The 17,727-nt window shown below is 34.4% G+C and overlaps 1 protein-coding gene across 7 annotated transcripts in view; it reads left to right on the forward strand.

Annotated features, from left to right (window-relative positions):
* LOC120416326 (tyrosine-protein phosphatase Lar) overlaps nucleotides 1–17,727 on the forward strand; it is a 441,119-nt gene that overhangs the window by 345,924 nt on the left and 77,468 nt on the right. For 5 of the 7 annotated variants that reach the window (XM_052708558.1, XM_052708557.1, XM_052708559.1 and 2 more), the window contains 4 exons: nucleotides 2,916–3,108; nucleotides 7,673–7,823; nucleotides 12,040–12,176; nucleotides 17,190–17,486. In XM_052708558.1, the coding sequence (XP_052564518.1) occupies nucleotides 2,916–3,108; nucleotides 7,673–7,823; nucleotides 12,040–12,176; nucleotides 17,190–17,486 (778 nt within the window). The remainder of the gene's footprint in view (nucleotides 1–2,915; nucleotides 3,109–7,672; nucleotides 7,824–12,039; nucleotides 12,177–17,189; nucleotides 17,487–17,727) is intronic. The other 2 variants (XM_052708561.1, XM_052708562.1) reach the window with 1 other exon arrangement.

Here is a 17,727-nt window from a genome sequence, read left to right on the forward strand (position 1 = left end):
TATTTGTTCAATTTTTTGGGTTTTTGAACAAAATTCGAAAAAAGACAAATTTCTTTGCAAATTTCGCAAAAACAGCATCTAATTATGCATTGAAAACAAATGTTATCTGAACTACAAAAAAATTCTAGTACAGTCCAGACTCGGAAAAATTTCACTTCGGATAATTGAAACTTCGGATAATCGATCACGAAAAAACAAAAATCGATGCCTAATTTTTTTTTTATTATGACCCCTAAACTACGTTAAAGTGATTTAAAACTTTTAAATCCAAGATGGCGGCCAATATGGCGGTGTTGAAATATTGAAAAAAAATCATTTTATTATTTAATAGGCAATCGACTATTAAAATTTGACTAAAATGGGGTTGCAGAACTCAAAATTAATGTTTAAAAGAAGGAAAAGAAAAAAAAAGAAAAAAAAATTGTTCCTGATTCGATTATCCGGAGTCCCATACAAACCTTCGGATAATCGAGGCTTCGAATAATCGAGTCTGGACTGTAATTGGGTCCTAAAATTAAGCCTCAATTTGTGATATTATTGTTCACAACGATAAAGCTTATTTTTCTAAGTACAATGACCCTTTGAACGACCGCAAAGGATTTAAAATGGATTTATAATTAATTTTTTTAAAATTCACTTCACGGCCCTTCTTGACTGAAAAGCTCCTACTTGACAGCTCGTGCCAAGGGGACCATAGTTGATCCATCGAAAAAATGTTGTCTTGTCAAAAACATTTTTTTTTTTGCATAAAAATGAAAAAAAATACGTTATCAGAAATGGTTTCTTACCGTTGTTCATAAAAATTTACAAAGGGCTTTACTACCCAATTTACAACATTTAATCAATAGCATACCCGAAAAAGCTGTTTGTTCGGTAAAATTGAGAAAGAAAATAACTGTTATTCATAGAAAAAGGCTTTAGCGAAAATGATGATTAGGGGTTATGAAAATTCGGGATAATTTAAATTTAAATTAACGGCAATTGGCGTAAGTGTGACTTCGGGGAAATGGCATTCGGGGAAATGGCCGATAAGGGGAAATGGCATTCGGGGATATAGCCGATTAGGGGAAATGATATTCGGGGATATGGCATTCGGGGATGTGGCTGATTAGGGGAAATGGTATTCGGGGATGTGGCCAATTAGGGGAAATGATTTTCGGGGAAATGGCATTCGGGGAAATGTCATTCGGGGAAATGAGCTAGACCCGGACAAAATATATTTAACTCCCTTACACCAATTGTTGCACCGGAGCTCCATAATTCTTTTAGTTCAAATGATAATTTATTGAATACTAGATGTTAATCGAATTGAACAACCCTATTTGCAATTTGTATCATAAACTTACAAATTAAATTTTCATCTCATTTTATCATGGTAAACAAAAACGTAAAAATATCTTAATTTTGTTTGGGCCGGAATTTTTTTTATGAAATGACATCAATTAGTCTTTAAAAATCTGACCTAAATTGTAATTGTTCATTTACATGAGGCTTGATCTATGTCCAGATGGTTCAGTAATTAATATTATCAGAAATAAATCTTGTAATGCAATTTTCTGACCAAATTCTGAATTCTGATTTACAAAATATTTTTTTTCAGAAATCCCGGAAAGTTTTATCCAGGAAATTCCCGGGATTTTTTTTCCCTGGACGGGAAATTGGACGCTCATATTCCAACCAGCAAGAATAGATAAACTCACAAAATATTTTAGAAGTACGACATTTTTATGATCTGCTCATATTTGAAAAAAATTAAAACTCTCTCTTTTTTTACGACAATCCAGATAAGGTTGTTTTTGTAGAATGAAAACAAAAAAAAATATGGATGGAAAAACTCTCAAATTGTTTTTGGAATTCATTATCAAAGAACTCACAAATATATTTAAACAATCAGAAATAGGGTGTTATTCTTAATAGAAAAAAATAAATTACAAAATATTTAGGAATCGGCTTTTTTTAAAAGAACTGCTTATGTTTGGAAGAATGACAAAAAACTCACATAAATAATACAGCCATCAAGAAAAAAAATGTTTTTTCAAGAATCGAAAATACTATGAAAAATAAATTGAAGATTATGCTATTTATTTAAAATAACTGTTTATGAATAAAAGTGGAAAAACTTCCAGAAAAATACGGATTCGTTTGTAAGAAAATAAGTTTCACAAAAATAATTTGGAAGTTTACTATTTCTACCCATGTATTCTATGACAGAAAATTCACAAAAATATTACAGAAATTTGATTCACTTTTGACTTTTTCGACCTTCTCTCCATTCGACCTTTTGTCACAGGTTTCAACTGTGGTCAAAATTGGCAAAAACTTTAACTACGTAGTTTAAGTAAGAAACAATACTCAAGTAAAATCGTGATTATCCTAGTGAAATCAGGACAACATCGATTCGATTCTGTTCGATTTCAGAGAAATGACCAGAAATTGATCTATTTCAAAAGGATTTAAAAGCTGGTAAATAGTTGAAAGTTGCTGTTTTGATTTAAAAAAAAAAACATTTACAAAATAATCGTTTCATGAGAAACACTGAAAAACAATTTCATTGGTTCTTTTTTTATTGTCTGTATAATTTTAGCGCTTTAAAAAAAAAACACATGAAGATATTATTTCAATAATTTCCGGAGATTTCGGAACCTCGCCATTTTTTGCTTCACTATTTTGCAACCCAGTGCTCTCAAACTTAAAAAAAAATGGAATTTTACATCCAATTTAATTCATTTTTGACTTGTTTGACGAGACAAGTCGTATAATTGTCCCATGATAGAATACTTGCCACTGAGATCAACGCGAATGAAATTTATTGCTAAAAGTATTCATCAAAATATGATAATAATAATAATAATAAAACACTTTTTATCGCTAAACTCTATTTTCCTAATTCTCTACTTCGCAAAACAAACAAACAGGGCTACAAAGTGTACTACACGACGAACCCGAACCAGCCGGAAGCGTCCTGGGACTCGCAGATGGTGGACAACAGCGAGCTGACGACCATCTCGGAGCTGACGCCGCACGCCATCTACACCATCCGGGTGCAGGCCTTCACGTCGATGGGTGCCGGTCCGATGTCCAACCCGGTCCAGGTCAAAACGCAGCAAGGTAATTATTATAATATGGTATGCTTTGTATTTGTGTGTGTGTGTCTGAAATGCATTTTTGAACGACAAAAAGAACGAACTTTTAAAGAGGTTAATAGGGTGGTCCTAGAATTCGAAATTAATAACAATTACGCTTGTTCTAAAAAGCATTGAAAACGTAATTCTGCATAACTTAAACCAAATGTATCGATTAACACCGGACAACAAACTGTCCCATAAGAGGAACGTTCCACCCGATTACCGAACAAATAGGGTTAGTTAGCTGCTTACTTATTCAAATAAGGCCCCTAATAGGGTGCTAATGTTGGTCAGAATTTTACCTCCCTCCAACCACGCCCCCAACGTCGGAGGTCAGACATTGGGGACAACATCGGACAGGCCGGACGCCATCAGACGTAGAGAGAGAAGAAGAAAAAAACAATGGGTTGACACCCACAGCGGCCACACCGTCAACAGGGCATGAAATTTTCAGGAAAAGCAAATGGTGCGATTAAACGCCTCACGCTATCGTCTGTCGCAACTATCCCATTAACCGATACTTTGAACCGGTGAGAGTGAGTTGGATGGTGGAGGTGTTGGTGTTAGGGAAAACAAAAACTCGGATCCATATTTTACGGTTGGATCGGTGCGGAGTATTTAGTATAAATAACGATTATAATTGTTTCAGCTGTTGGTACGCCATTGTTTGCGAATTAAAAGCATCCTGCTAATCATAACAAATGATATTTATCACATCACTGCATAATATTTTTTCTATCACTTTTGTTCTAATGAACTCAGTATCATTGTTCAATCAATTTATTTTCAACAATGTGAGCAGATTAAAGCATTATTTCCATTTAAATCAAATTCATAGGGTATAACTCCATATTTATAGAACGATTCTAAGTTCTCATAGAACAAAAATAACAGCCCATACTTAATTATACGACGTCCTCGCCAAAATTTCACTTAGGTAGGATGATCGAATCATGACAAATATAACTTCAAAATTGCTACAAAGCGATCAGATTGTGTTAACTAAGATGGCGTCCAAAATGGCGGCCTTGGGGTTTTGTTTTTATTTTGTAATGTATCAGGCAACCAACAAATTTGAACTCAATTTAACTTGAAATATTAAAGCTGGACAAAATTTGTCCCGCATTTTTTTCTGATAGTTTCATTTTAGATTATCGAATTTCGGATTATGGAATTTTCAGATAATCGAGATTTCGGATGCAGTAGTTTTTGTATTGTCCCAGACTATGCTTCTACGTATTTTAAAACAAATTAAATAATAATAGTTTGTATCATTTTAAAGCAATTTTTTTTAAAAAACAAGCAAAAAATTTAAAAAGTGACTGTAAAAACATGAAAAATATGAGAGGCAAAATTTAATGATAGAATCCAAGCATCGTATCAGAAGGATGTTTTATTTATCGTGCAGTACTAAAGTTCTGAGTTCGAGTTAATTTTTTGACATCTAAAAATATTTAAAAATTAAGGCGTTTCTTTTGATGCAAATATTTTTGTCCCTCGGCTTTGGCCGGAGTCGTAGGAAAGGCAAAAAACAACAAAATATTAAAATTGAAATTTGAATTGAATTAATAAGTTTTGGCAGCCTCAACATTTGAATAAAAAAAAGTGTTTTAGCAAAAGCAAAAAAGAACTTGCGGTACTAATACTAAACATCGAAAATTTTAAAAAATCTAAAGATTTTTCAATAAACCTCAACATGCTCAAAATGATTCTGAACGCATTATAAATTGATTTCAGCCGATTGCACTTGAATTTTGAAGTCTGTTGAAAAAAAAAATATTTCCCCCCTGATTTTTCGGACCGCTTTTGAAGAGGGGGGGGGGGGGGGATGACAAAAATTTTAAAACTTTTTGAAAATATTTGTACCAGCCTTATTAAAGAACATGAAATCTTCAAAAATATGTTTGATGTCGGACTACCGTTCAAAACATTTTTTAAAGGGATTCTTGAATTTATTGTTACTCTCCATACATTTTTTTTTTTTTGCATTGACAATTGTCCACAAGGAGGAGAGATGAATTAAAAATATAAAGTTATCCTCGTGTTTAATGGATGGTCTCTTAAAGAAAATAATGAAAAAAAAATAAAAAAAATATCATAAATGAAAAAGCTTTGAAAAAAAAATATATTTAAAATTTAGTAAAATATGACAAATAAAGCCGAATGGTAAACGCCACAGCAGCTGAACAGAAAGTTTAACTCCATGTTGCACTTGACGTAGCGATTTTGATAACATTCAAATTTTATCCATGTATTTCCTCTGTCAAAGAGTCAATTTTCAGAAACAGTTTTTTTTTTCAATTTACGCTTCTTATACTTTTTATATAACTATTTTTGAATACAAGTTTATGTTTCTAAACTTATTTAACAACACAAATACGATTCCATAGAAAAAAAAATAACAAGTAGAGATAACTCTCATGAAATCATCATATTTGGTTAAAATTTCATGGGACTCAGATTTTTTTTGCATGTTGAAATTTAACTTACGATCAAAAATCATTTTGTGGAGCAACATTAATTTTATATTAAATAAACCTTGTTCGATTTTTCTAGTTTCTTTTGTGATTCTACCTTTTAGCTTATATGTATAATACAATCAATGCTGAAAATATTTGTTTTTATACTACTGAGTTTTTATAACTTTAAATAATTATTTATAGCATTATTTTTTTAGTAAATTTTGTAAGTATTTTGATTGTAGGTATGTTGTCCTTTCAATTCTTCCAAAAGTTTATATTACGCTGCTCAATTGAAAACTTATAAAATTTACATAAACAGGCTTTTTGTATAGAATGATAGTATAATTATGTACTATTAGGGCATTGATTTAAGAAAATTGTTAAATTTCACGGGTTTCATGGACATATTCAAATTTCACGAATTTCACGCTGTCCGCGAGATCGTTAAATTCACGAACCCTACTCATAACATTTAAACGTCACCCTCCTGTTGCTAATCCGCTTCAAGCGATTGCATTTACCATAATCAGCTTTCAATTCGCAAACAAATCCTGAAAACAACACTCCTCGTAATGATTGGCTAATAAGTGCCCGAGGCGCCGTTTGAACCCTGCTCCCAAAAACCTTAATTGAATGAATAAATAAGCAAAGCCCCAGCCCGGACCAATCCGATCAAATTTGCTCAAAGTGGGATTGCATGAAACCATAATCACAACACTTCCACAGCCATGTTTTAGCTGCTGCTCGACCCCGTCGGACACTCCCAAAATTCAGTCCAGCCGAAAAGTGCCCCCCAGGGACCTCTCCCGGGCCCAGATTGCTGAAAAGGGGCCGCCCGGCCTGCCCTTTCATTTGCCATCAATTGTGTGTGGCCTTTGTCATGTTGTGACAAACCCCGCCCCCAACCCGCCGCTGGAGGCCAGTCCGAACAATGATGTGAAAATGGCGCTTGGGTGTGTGAGTGTGTGTGAGTGGTTCAACTACTTTACATATGCAAATTATGCACATTCAAATGTGCTCACTTTTCATTTACACGTCCATCACTCAATTCGGGCTCACACCTCCCGTGTCACACTTACGAGGACCCTTCTGGAGGCCCCTCGAGGCCGGGGTAAAATAGACCATTAAGAGAGGCTATTGTGTGGGCAGCTGAGTTCCGGACAGGGTGCGAGAAACGGGACTTTTTTATGTTGGAGGGCATTGAAAAGGGGATTACGACAAGTTGTTTGCAGGCTTGTTCAGAATCGATGTTGGTAGGTAAATTTTACAATGAAGAAATAAACCAAATTTAGCAAATTTGCCGTTCAACTATGCAAAACTTGCTTATTTATAGGCAACAAAAACTACTTACCCATGTACCTGTAGAAAAGTCTATTGTTTGCTCCAATTTTCAACCCATTGTTGAAGTTTACAGTAATTAAAATGAGATTCCAAAATGTGACGTAAACAATGGAAAAACATCGATTGCGCAATTGAAGCAAAATGCAAGCGGTGAATTTTAATAACACAATATAACCGCTTGATTTTTCGTAAATGTTCAATCGTTTTGCTGAATAAAGTTTCTAGCAATGATCTTTGCCATTTTGGTCATGTCTGTAACATAACACCCGCATATTTTCTGTGATAAAAAGTTAAGTTAAAACAGAACTGCGAAGTTGGGTACCGTTTAAATCAACTCGGACTCTGGCCTTTGAAAGTTAAACGACTCCGACATTATAGAACTCATCTGAGTGCTGAGAAGTTGAACTTTTCAGCACTCGTTTCTAAAAGTAATACTTTTCGTCACTGTTTTGATTTTTTAGTTGATCAAAGCGTTTTTCGGATTTCCAAAAATATTGTTAGCAACTCTTTGTAAAACTTGAATTTTTCATTTCTCGTCATATTTATCCAATTCGGCTGTCCTGCTGCCAAAATTTCCGAGTTCAAAATTTAGTTGCGAGTTTATTATCTTGTCTGTTATGAAACATAGTCAAACATTTTATGTTCAATTCGTCTTTCACAACTTAACCCCTTCAACCCCACCACTTCCATGAAGCTATGGTCAAAGTGCTAACAAATTTTTACCCCCTCTCTTCCCCCTTGCAGGCGTGCCCTCCCAGCCGAGCAGCTTCCGGGCGACCGATATTGGCGAAACAGCTGTCACTCTGCAGTGGTCCCGGCCGACCCACTCGGGCGAGAACATTGTCCACTACGAACTCTACTGGAACGACACCTACGCGAACGAGCAGCATCATCAGTATGTATTAATGTTATTTTATGTTTGTACGTGTGTGTGTGTGCCTTTTTTCCGCTCACTTCCGGTAGGTGCAAGCCTCACGGCTGGCTTACGACCTCTGTTTGTGTTTGAAAGAGGGAAGTGTGAACCACATTTTTGAAACATATTTACTGTTATTGTGTTTGGATTACGCAAACACACACACAGGTGATGAGTTTTGGGGTAATTTTAGGTCCTCCACTGCAGTGCATTCGGTTGTGAATAAATTTTGACTGTAGCGCTCACGACATGGTAGTCACACATAGTTCTTTTGGAATTGGCGCGATTTAGGTTATGCGGTTTTAAAGTTTTCCTTTAATAGTAGTTTTGCATTTCCTTTTTGGAAATACTTACTTTTTTAGTTAATATATAGTGTAGAAATTTCGATTTCTATTTCGATATCTCGTTCCAGTGGTCCGGTACGACCCCGTTATTTTTTTTTTTTTCATTTTTACCAAGGCGTTCATCAGTGATTTTTAGCTACACTGAAAAAAAATCAATTCCCGTAATCGTGTATTGTTGATTATAAATGTAAGAATCACGAAGGAACCTAGGAACCTATTAATGAGTATGGTGAATTATCACTATAAACGTAAATATATTCCATTATAGTTCGCAATTTCGTGATCACAATTCACGATTTCGAGAATCGACTTTTTTCCGTGGAAAAATCGCGAAGAAACCAAATTTTTTTGTCCAAGGGACTGTAGGACGCCCGATTTGACAGCAGACCCATAAATTAAAAAATCGTATTTTTCATTAAAAAAGGTTAACAAATAGTTACACAACGGTCAAAATTCGAGACACATGGCATTTTATGGGAAATTTAATGAACTTTTTGAATCTGCAATATACACCAACTTTTAAATGTGTTGTGTTTAATTTTGGAATATTAAATGGATTTGACCATTTTTGTTCAGTTTTGCGAACACAAGTTCGTTCCCCTTAAACCCAATTGTTTGCTTTTGAAAGCATTTTTTTCTAAAATTTCTGCGTTTTTTTAATAAGAATTATCTTCTAGGCGCTTATTGTGGTCTGCGTCAATTGGGGATTTTCACGTTGGGATGTTGAATGAGCTGATTGAGATTCTACGAGAAAAATTACATGAAAAAAAAGTTGCACAATTAAAAAAAATAAAATGGTACAATTATGCGTAGAAAGGCAGTGCAAGATTTTTATTAGCCCCAGTGATGAAGACAAAAGGCCAAAATTTTAAGTAATATTTTTCAACCTTTTCCACTTGTTTGCTGTAAGTACAGGCTCGCAAAAGTCAGTATTTCTAAAGAGCTTAGCACAAAGTTGTTACTGTTTTGAGCAAACCTTCGCCTTCTCAAATGAGGGGAATCATGATAATTTTGCATCTTCGTTGTATTTACATAAAAAATATGTAATAATGCACTAGAGCGTTTAATTTCCCAAGGTTACAAATTTCCCGAGAAATTTTTAATAATTTCCCCGGGAAATTTTAAATTTATTGTAAATTATTTTGATTTTGGCTCTGATCAATATTTTGCAAAAAAAAAATTATAGCACAGTGACTTTAATCGTTAAAATAAGTGTGAAGATCAATTAAAAGCTTGAATGCATGTAAAAAATCAAACAACTTCAATTAAGTTAAAAAAAAAATCAAATTTTCTAGGCTCAAATCGTACAATAAATTTAAAAAAATGATCTCGGGTACTTTTTGTTGAGAAGTATTTTTTTATCAAAGTATTTGGACAGTGAGTAAAATGAATCCATGCTCCATAATCATAAAATTTCTTTTAAACCAGTTTGAGAGAGTGTGGTTTGACACATAAAGTAGAAATGAAAAAAAAACATTCCGAAATTATGTTTTTCATGGCAAATAACTTTTACAAACAAGACATACTGGTTTCAGCTCTTGAACAAAAAAGAAAAGATTTTTAGTTTTTTTTTTTTAATTCAACTTCTTGTGATTGTTTTACTTCAAACAATAAAATATTTTCGAATATTTGGAGAATTTTACTAAATATGTTTGCATTTTTTACAATACAAAGTAGTTTCTCAACGATCTTTTACAATGGTTTTATTTATTCAGGTTTACTTCGGTTGAAAGTTTTTTAATAGAACAATTTTCTGAACATCTGATTTATTCTATAAGAACTGAACAATAAATTGATTTGAACAAAATTATGTTAAGTTTCTTCATTTATTTATTTTTTCTTAGCATTTAAAAAAAATGGTTGCAAAAAGTTAAGTAAATGTATACTTCTGCTTGAATTTCGGGAATTCCCGGGATTTTTTTTACTGAAAATCCCGGGACGGGAAATTGGACGCTCTATATTGCACTGATCGTGTAATTGCACTTTTTGCACATGAAATGAGGTAAAATTACATCGAAAAAGAGGTAATAATTTTCCAAAACTACATTGCATACAGATTTAAAAAAAAAATGGAATTATAGCACTTGAGAATGTTGACTGATTTTTTGACAGGGAAAAAATGTTTTATTTTAACTTTAATTAATATCTTCGTAAAAACGATACCACGTAAAACCAGCAGTATCCAATGCCAGATTTCCTTGACCAGAATAATTAGACCAGTATTGGTTTGTTTGGCAGTGCGTGGCCGAATGGTTACGCTGTCCGCTTTGTAAGCGGATGATTCTGGGTTCGATTCCCATCTGCTCCAACCTTCCATCGGATGAGGAAGTAAAATGTCGGTCCCGGCCTTGGTTGTTAGGCCTTTAAGTCATTCCAGGTGTAGGAGTCGTCTCCATGCCATAAGTACAAACAACACACCAAACCAAGCCTACTACGGTGGAATCGCTGGCGGCGGTTGGACTCGCAATCCAAAGGCCGTCAGTTCAAACACTGGGGTGGAAGGTTCCTTGGAGTAGAAAGAGGTTTGGGTGCTCTCCCCATTCAAGCCTTCGGACTCCTAGGTTCGAGCAGAAACTTGCAATAGAGACCACAAAAGACCCGGGGGTCGTTAATGTGGAGGGTTTGATTTGATTTTTTGGTTTGTTTGGCCGGGACCCAAAGTGTAGGGGTAAGCGTGGTTGCCTCTCACCCAGTCAGCCTGGGTTCGATCCCAGAAGGTCTCGGTGGCAAATATTGAATCGAGATTTGTCTGATCACGCCTTCCGTCGGACGGGAAGTAAATGTTGGCCCGGACTAACCTAAAAAGGTTAGGTCGTTAGCTCAGTCCACGTGTAGGAGTCGTCTCCCTGGGTCCTGTCTCGGTGGAGTCGCTGGTAGGCAGTTGGACTAACAATCATCAGTTCGAATCCCTAGGTGGATGGAAGCTAAGGTGTAAAAAGAGGTTTGCAATTGCCTCAACAAACAAGCCTTCGGACACTTGGTTTCGAGTAGGAATCTCGCAATCGAGAACGCCAAGGCAATGCTGTAGAGCGAATAATTTGATTTGATTTTGGTTTGTTTGGCGATTACGGATCCTATTTAAAAAATGTGGTAATAAACTGCGTTTAATCAACATTCTCATAAACCACTTTTTTGAAGAAAAAAAATCCTATCTCATTTAAAAAAAAACAAATATATATATATCTTTATATTTTTTCGAAAAATTGACGTAAAAAATACATCAAAAAGGTAACATTCAATCATCAAATTTTCCACTTTCAAGTTAAACTTTATCCCCAGAATCACGTAAAATTTGAATTTTCCAAAAACAACATTTTAGTTATGGATGAAAATACAAAAATTGTATGGAGAGTTCAGAGCTACGACAAACATCTCAGATGTTGCACTGGAATAATATCAAAAAAAACAAATTTCGCTTGATTCTGGGGACCTTTTAGTTTTTAGTTTTAGTTTTTTTTTTTTTGGGGAAATCTATTGATGCAATTTCTTTAATAGCTGACTGTAAAGTTTAAATAACAACATTGAGTTGTTATAATTAGCGTTCTTTTACAGGCTTAGATATAACACGAAAATAACCGTTTGATTATTATTATTTTTTTGAGTCGTGGGTTATGCTTACGGATATCCGAAACTTCGGATAATTGTTTTTGGACTCTATTTGTTTCAATTCTTTTAAATATTATCGTCTTTTCATTTTGTCATTTACTTAAAATCTGTTTTGTCGATTTCATTAATTTATTTTTTGTTTCTTTTTCCTACATTCCATGTTTTCACTTTGTATTCTTTATAAAGCTAAATATCAAACTATTTTTTTTTCTCTGAATCTAAATTTCCCACCTTCTAAACCTTCACAGACGCATCCCGAACGCCGAATCGTACACGCTGAGCAGCCTCTACCCGGACACGTTGTACTACTTCTGGCTGGCGGCCCGGTCCCAGCGGGGCGAAGGTGCCACCACGCCGCCGATCCCGGTTCGCACCAAACAATACGGTAAGTTCGTCCCTTTCCTAGCCTAGCATAAGAGGAACTCTTTCCCATTAAGACAAGTTCGCGCGCGCCCTACAATAATTGTGGGGCGAAATGATTTTTTGATTTTTGTTCGGAAAAAACACTTAGATTGTAAGATTTTTTTAACAAATGAATCTACGAGGAAGAAAACTCGACACTGAATCAGTGTTGAACATTTGAAGAAGACATTTTTTACACATAAAACTAGGCAGGTGCGTTTCGCACCCAATTTTGAAACAGGTGAAAAATCATGATGACAAAACGACAAAAGGAATCTCGCTCCGCATAATCAATTCCGTTAAAAAAAGAAAACTTTTACAAAAAGTTTTATTTTTCTAAATTTTACAACCCCAAACCCCTCGCATTTCTATTCCATAGCCATCAGCTTCGTTGACTTTTTCAGTTTTTCCCACGAAAGTTCATTTTTTAAGTTTCCCAAATTATCAAAAAAAAAGTGCGCAAAGCAAGTAAAAGTTGGTCCCGTTCTGTTGTTGTTTCTGTTCTGGCAAACTTTTCAAAAATATATGTTTTGTGAGCGAGTGTGTGCGTGTGACGAAAACTGCTTCATGCAAATCTGGACAGCAAAGTGCAACACGTTTGTGTGAGTGTGTGAAGGCAATGCTGTGTGAGTGTTTGCGCGTGTGTGTGTGCAATTTTGCTTGCCTAACTTTGTTTCGTTCGATATTTTTCAATCAAGTTCTTGGACTACCCGTTCACCGTGGAAGTTTGAATGTTTTATTCTGGTGGCAATTGTTTTTCCTGATTTATCTTTTCTTTACAAAAAAAAAGTAAAATATTGCATGTCCAGCTATCAATTACCATCCAATGGCTGTTTCCTCGTTTTCTTTCCAACTTTTCCACTTTGTTTGTCCATATTTTCCGTTTTCTGAGCCCAACATTGTTTTTTTTTTAATTTTCAAAAACTTTCTCTCTCTTTCTCCGGCTTTGGATCCCACTTTCGTTACGCTGTCGGTTTGAAAAAAAATCAGTTTCCCAAGTTTACGTTCGTTGGTTTTTCGTTCATTTCCACCCCCTCCCCCTGCTCCGCTCCACCCCTCTTTTTTCACCGTAATATATGCACCTTCAACAAACTGCACCTGATTGATGAGCACTGATTGTGTAAAGCACCTCGTATTCCTCGTACTCAGTTCAAACTGCACCAGTAGATATGATAATGGTTTTTTTTTCCTTTTATTTTTGGATCACGATATTTTCGTTTACCACGAGTATGCTAATAAAAAAAAACGTTGCATTCGCCCATCATTTTTTTTCTACATCAGAATGTTGTAAAGCAAACAAAAAAAGCAAATCCAGGTAGAAAGTGCAAGCAACACGACACTGAGGCAGCGTAAGGTGCTTGGGAAGCGCTGCTTTCAGTTGTGGTCAATTTTACTTTCCAGTCTTATGTTGCTGATTTTGATGTACGATTTTTTTTCTTATTAAGTTGTTTTTATTTGTTTCAAAAAACTTGGTTCACTGATTGTTGTTAAGGTTCTATTCTGAAATTATCACAGTATGTATACTTGAGGAAAAATACGAAAATTTTGAAAATCGACTTATAGACATTTCAATGATGGATTTCGACACCCTAAATAAGGGGTGTCTTAAGAATTGCCAACGGGCAAAATGTGGTACCTACATTCAAAAAAAGATGAAAAATAAAGTTTGCTATGTAAAGATTGCTATATAAAGTTTACCTAAAGCTAATTTATAATGAATAGTTTTTTTCTCTCAAATACTTGTCATAAAGAGAGAAACATTACACATGTTTTTTGCATAGGTTTTTTAACATGTCTTAATTCATTTGTTTGGAATTCAAACTGAAAAATATCAAAAAAGTTGCAAATGTTTGAATTTAAAAAGATTTTTTTTTCGAGTTGAACTTTTTATTCCTTTTTTATTGACCCTCTTTTTAATAGCCGTCAAACTTGAGATTTTTCAAAATTTCTCAGATGACAGTCATTTATTTAATCTAACCTCATCGATGAAAAAACTAGCTATTTTGTTTAAAATAATGATTTTTAAAATTTTGCCTGCGCGTACCAGAAAGCTTAAAGTTTGGGCCGCCGGTAACCTTAACGCATATTTTATTAACCTTGTTTCGTCAAATTGCAAAATATACGAGAAGTCTAGAAAAAATATAATTTTTGGTAAGGCTTTTTTTTTGTTATTTGTAGAATAGTTTATCTGTTCAACAGTATTTTTCAAATAAAATGTCTATGTACGGTATTTTTTGCCTCTTGCGTTCTTTAAAAAAATAAAGGAGAGTGACTTTTCTTTAAAATAAAATTGCTTTACTTTTTTTTAACTCTCGAATTGGACATTTTAAATTGAAAATTTACCTCTTTTTATGTAATTTTACAGAGTTTAATACATGATTAATTAAATTTAATGGAAAGGGCATACCGTAATCTGGAGTGAATCGGGACTACAGTCTGAATAGGGACAGCAGTTTTTAGAGCACTTAAAGCTTTTAAATTTGGAAATGGACGTACACATTATGTTGGCCTGAGTCTGTTCTAACCGAAACCAACCAGAAAAATCAAAATATTGTGCTCCAACATGGTTAAAAATGCTGTCCCAATTCGCCCCATGTGTCCCGATTGACCCCAGTTTACGGTACATTTATTTAGCTGAATTTAACTGTTTCAAACAAACTAAATCACTTCATAACTACAGTTTTGCTACTGTTTGTGAATTGATGTTTCAAAATTATAAGAATTTATGAAAATATTCTTTTTCCAAAACTTTTTCGTCAGTGGTTCTAAAATCTACAATTTGTAAAAAGATTAAAAACAAAAACAAGCATCATGCAATATATTCTGAATAGTTTACAATCGATTTTACAAGTTTATTCCAAGTTTATTCAATGAAAAACCAAGTTTTTAAATGAAAATTGCAATTTCAATAAATTTTTGTTTGCCTCCTGATTTAAATGGAAATTGAAGAAAACCTGGAATAAAAATTTGCTATGGCCTGCTGACTAATTATTTTGAGTGAGTTTTTGTTATAACATTTATAAATATATATTTTATATTTCGACAAACTTCGGCTAAGTGCGTTTAACCCGAAAAAGTATCTGAATGTCTCACTTAAATAGTATGTTTTAAAAGTGTTATATTAATTCTTCTATTACCTTAATTAATGTAGAAAAAGTGTTTATTCTTTAAGAATAAAACCATGCTTTTATAAGCTTCGATAAGTTTAATAATGTCGATGCAAATATAAAAAAAGTGTTTGTACCTCAAGGTCGAAGGAAATGTGGCAAAAAATTATGCATAATTTTAAAAATTTAAGTTTCTAGCCAGAATTTCTAAACATCAGTAACATTTATCTTGGAAAATGCATTATACACCCGTACATTTGATTTGCAAAATGTAAGTTTCGTCGAAAAAAGCGAAAAAACATATTGCGATACTGTTCATCAAAATTTAACTATAATTCTAATGATTTTTGAATAAACTCGAACATGCTTAAAATTGTTATAAACTTTGACTTCAGTTGATTGCCCTAAAATTTCCAATGAAAAATACTTGCAACAGCCTGATTCGTATCAATAAAAGCAATTTTTACTAAATTGAATATGGACGCAAAATCAAGTACCGTCAACTGGGGCGAATTGGGACACATGGGGCGAATGGGGACAGCAGTTTTAACCATGTTAGAGTACAATATTTTGATTTTTCTGGTTGGTTTCGGATAGAACAGACTCAGACCAACAAAATGTACATCCATTTGCGCATTTAAAACCTTTAAGTGCTCTAAACACTGCTGTCCCTATTCAGACTGTAGTCCCGATTCACCCCAGATGACGGTAAGATAAGAGATTTTGTAAAAATAAGAATACTTAAAAATAATAACGTGGTGATTATTGCACTCGATCCTGACTCTTGAGAAATCTTGATCGTGAGACGAGAAATGACGATCGAAAGTTGGAATAGCAATTTAAAACATATCACAAATTTCATAAAAAATTTAACAATTAAAAAAATAAAATAAAAATCGCAAATTTCAAAATAATTAACCATTTTGAAAATTTAAAAAAAATCGCAGATCATTAGATATTTAATTCGTTTATAGATTTGAAAAAAAAGGTTTTATTATATTTCCGAAATAATTTTTAATTTTGGAAACAAGCTTCGAAACATATCGACATTTTCTCGATCGTCAGTGGTGATAGGTCGAGAAATCACGATCATATGATTTCAATCTATTTTCGAAAAATCATGGCTTGCCATTGAAAAATTACGACTTACCGTTGACAAATTACAATCGTTATATTACGATCGAGTGCAATAATCAGCACGACAAACATGACAATCCAGATTTTGCTTTATATATGTCCTGTAAAATTTGTGTGAAGTCCAACAAGGAAGCAAAATACTAAAATTAAAATTTTAAGCTTAGGTCTCACATTATTTATTTATAACCTTAGAAAATTGAACGCTTAAATTTAACAATCTTACTGAAAAACCTATAGTTATGATGAATTTTCATTAAAATACAATATTTATGGATTGGGAAAATTTTGTTCATTTGATAAATTATTTATCTAGTTTTGTCTTTGTAAATATTGTAATAATTATGGTGCATATTCTGAAAAACCGAAATCATGTATGCATTAATCTATACTCAATAGCAATAAATTGGTGAACTAAGTCGTTATCATAAGTTTGATTTTTTTGTTCCCATTTTATTTTTAATCATTTATAATAAGTGAGTTCACCTTAGTTTTATTGTCATATTATGCTAAGTTTTCGCTTTTTATCACTTTTGTGCTTTAGGTTACCTTCTAATTAGTTGTATTTTGTTTCTTTTCTTTTTTCTTTTCATTTGTTTCGTGTGTGATTTTCTGCTTCAAACTGAAAATTTGAAAAAAACAAAATGTAAAACTATCACCAAAACAACAATAAAAAAAAACCTACCGAAAAATAATTCGTCACCCAAATTCGAACCACCACCCACACCGCGTGTTCGCGCGCGCTGTTCATGTAGTCCCCGGTGCACCGCCCCGTAATATAACCGTCGAGGCGACCAGCCCCACGACGATCAACGTGTCCTGGCTGCCGCCGCCGGTCGAGCGGTCCAACGGGGCCATTGTGTACTATAAGGTATTCTTCGTCGAGGACGGCCGCACCGACGCCGAGGCCACGGTGACCACCCTCAACTCCACCAGCCTGACGCTGGACGAGCTGAAGCGCTGGACCGAGTACAAGATCTGGGTGCTGGCCGGAACGACCGTCGGGGACGGGCCCCGCTCCTACCCGGTCACTGCTCGAACCCACGAAGACGGTACGTACTTTGCAACCACTCTCTCTATCTGCTGCTCTCTCAGTTTTGTCCTCCCAACCCCCCAAAACAAAACAATTCCTCACCGAAGATAGTTTCGACACACGCCACAACAAAACCCGGAGACACCAACCACCACCACCACCAGAGACACCAACCTTCACAACAACAACACTGGATTACACACTCTCTGATCAACAACCAATCAACTAACTAACTAACCAGCTACTAACCGATCAAAAAA

Source organism: Culex pipiens, chromosome 2 (genome assembly GCF_016801865.2).
Source record: "Culex pipiens pallens isolate TS chromosome 2, TS_CPP_V2, whole genome shotgun sequence".
Lineage (NCBI taxonomy): Eukaryota > Metazoa > Arthropoda > Insecta > Diptera > Culicidae > Culex > Culex pipiens.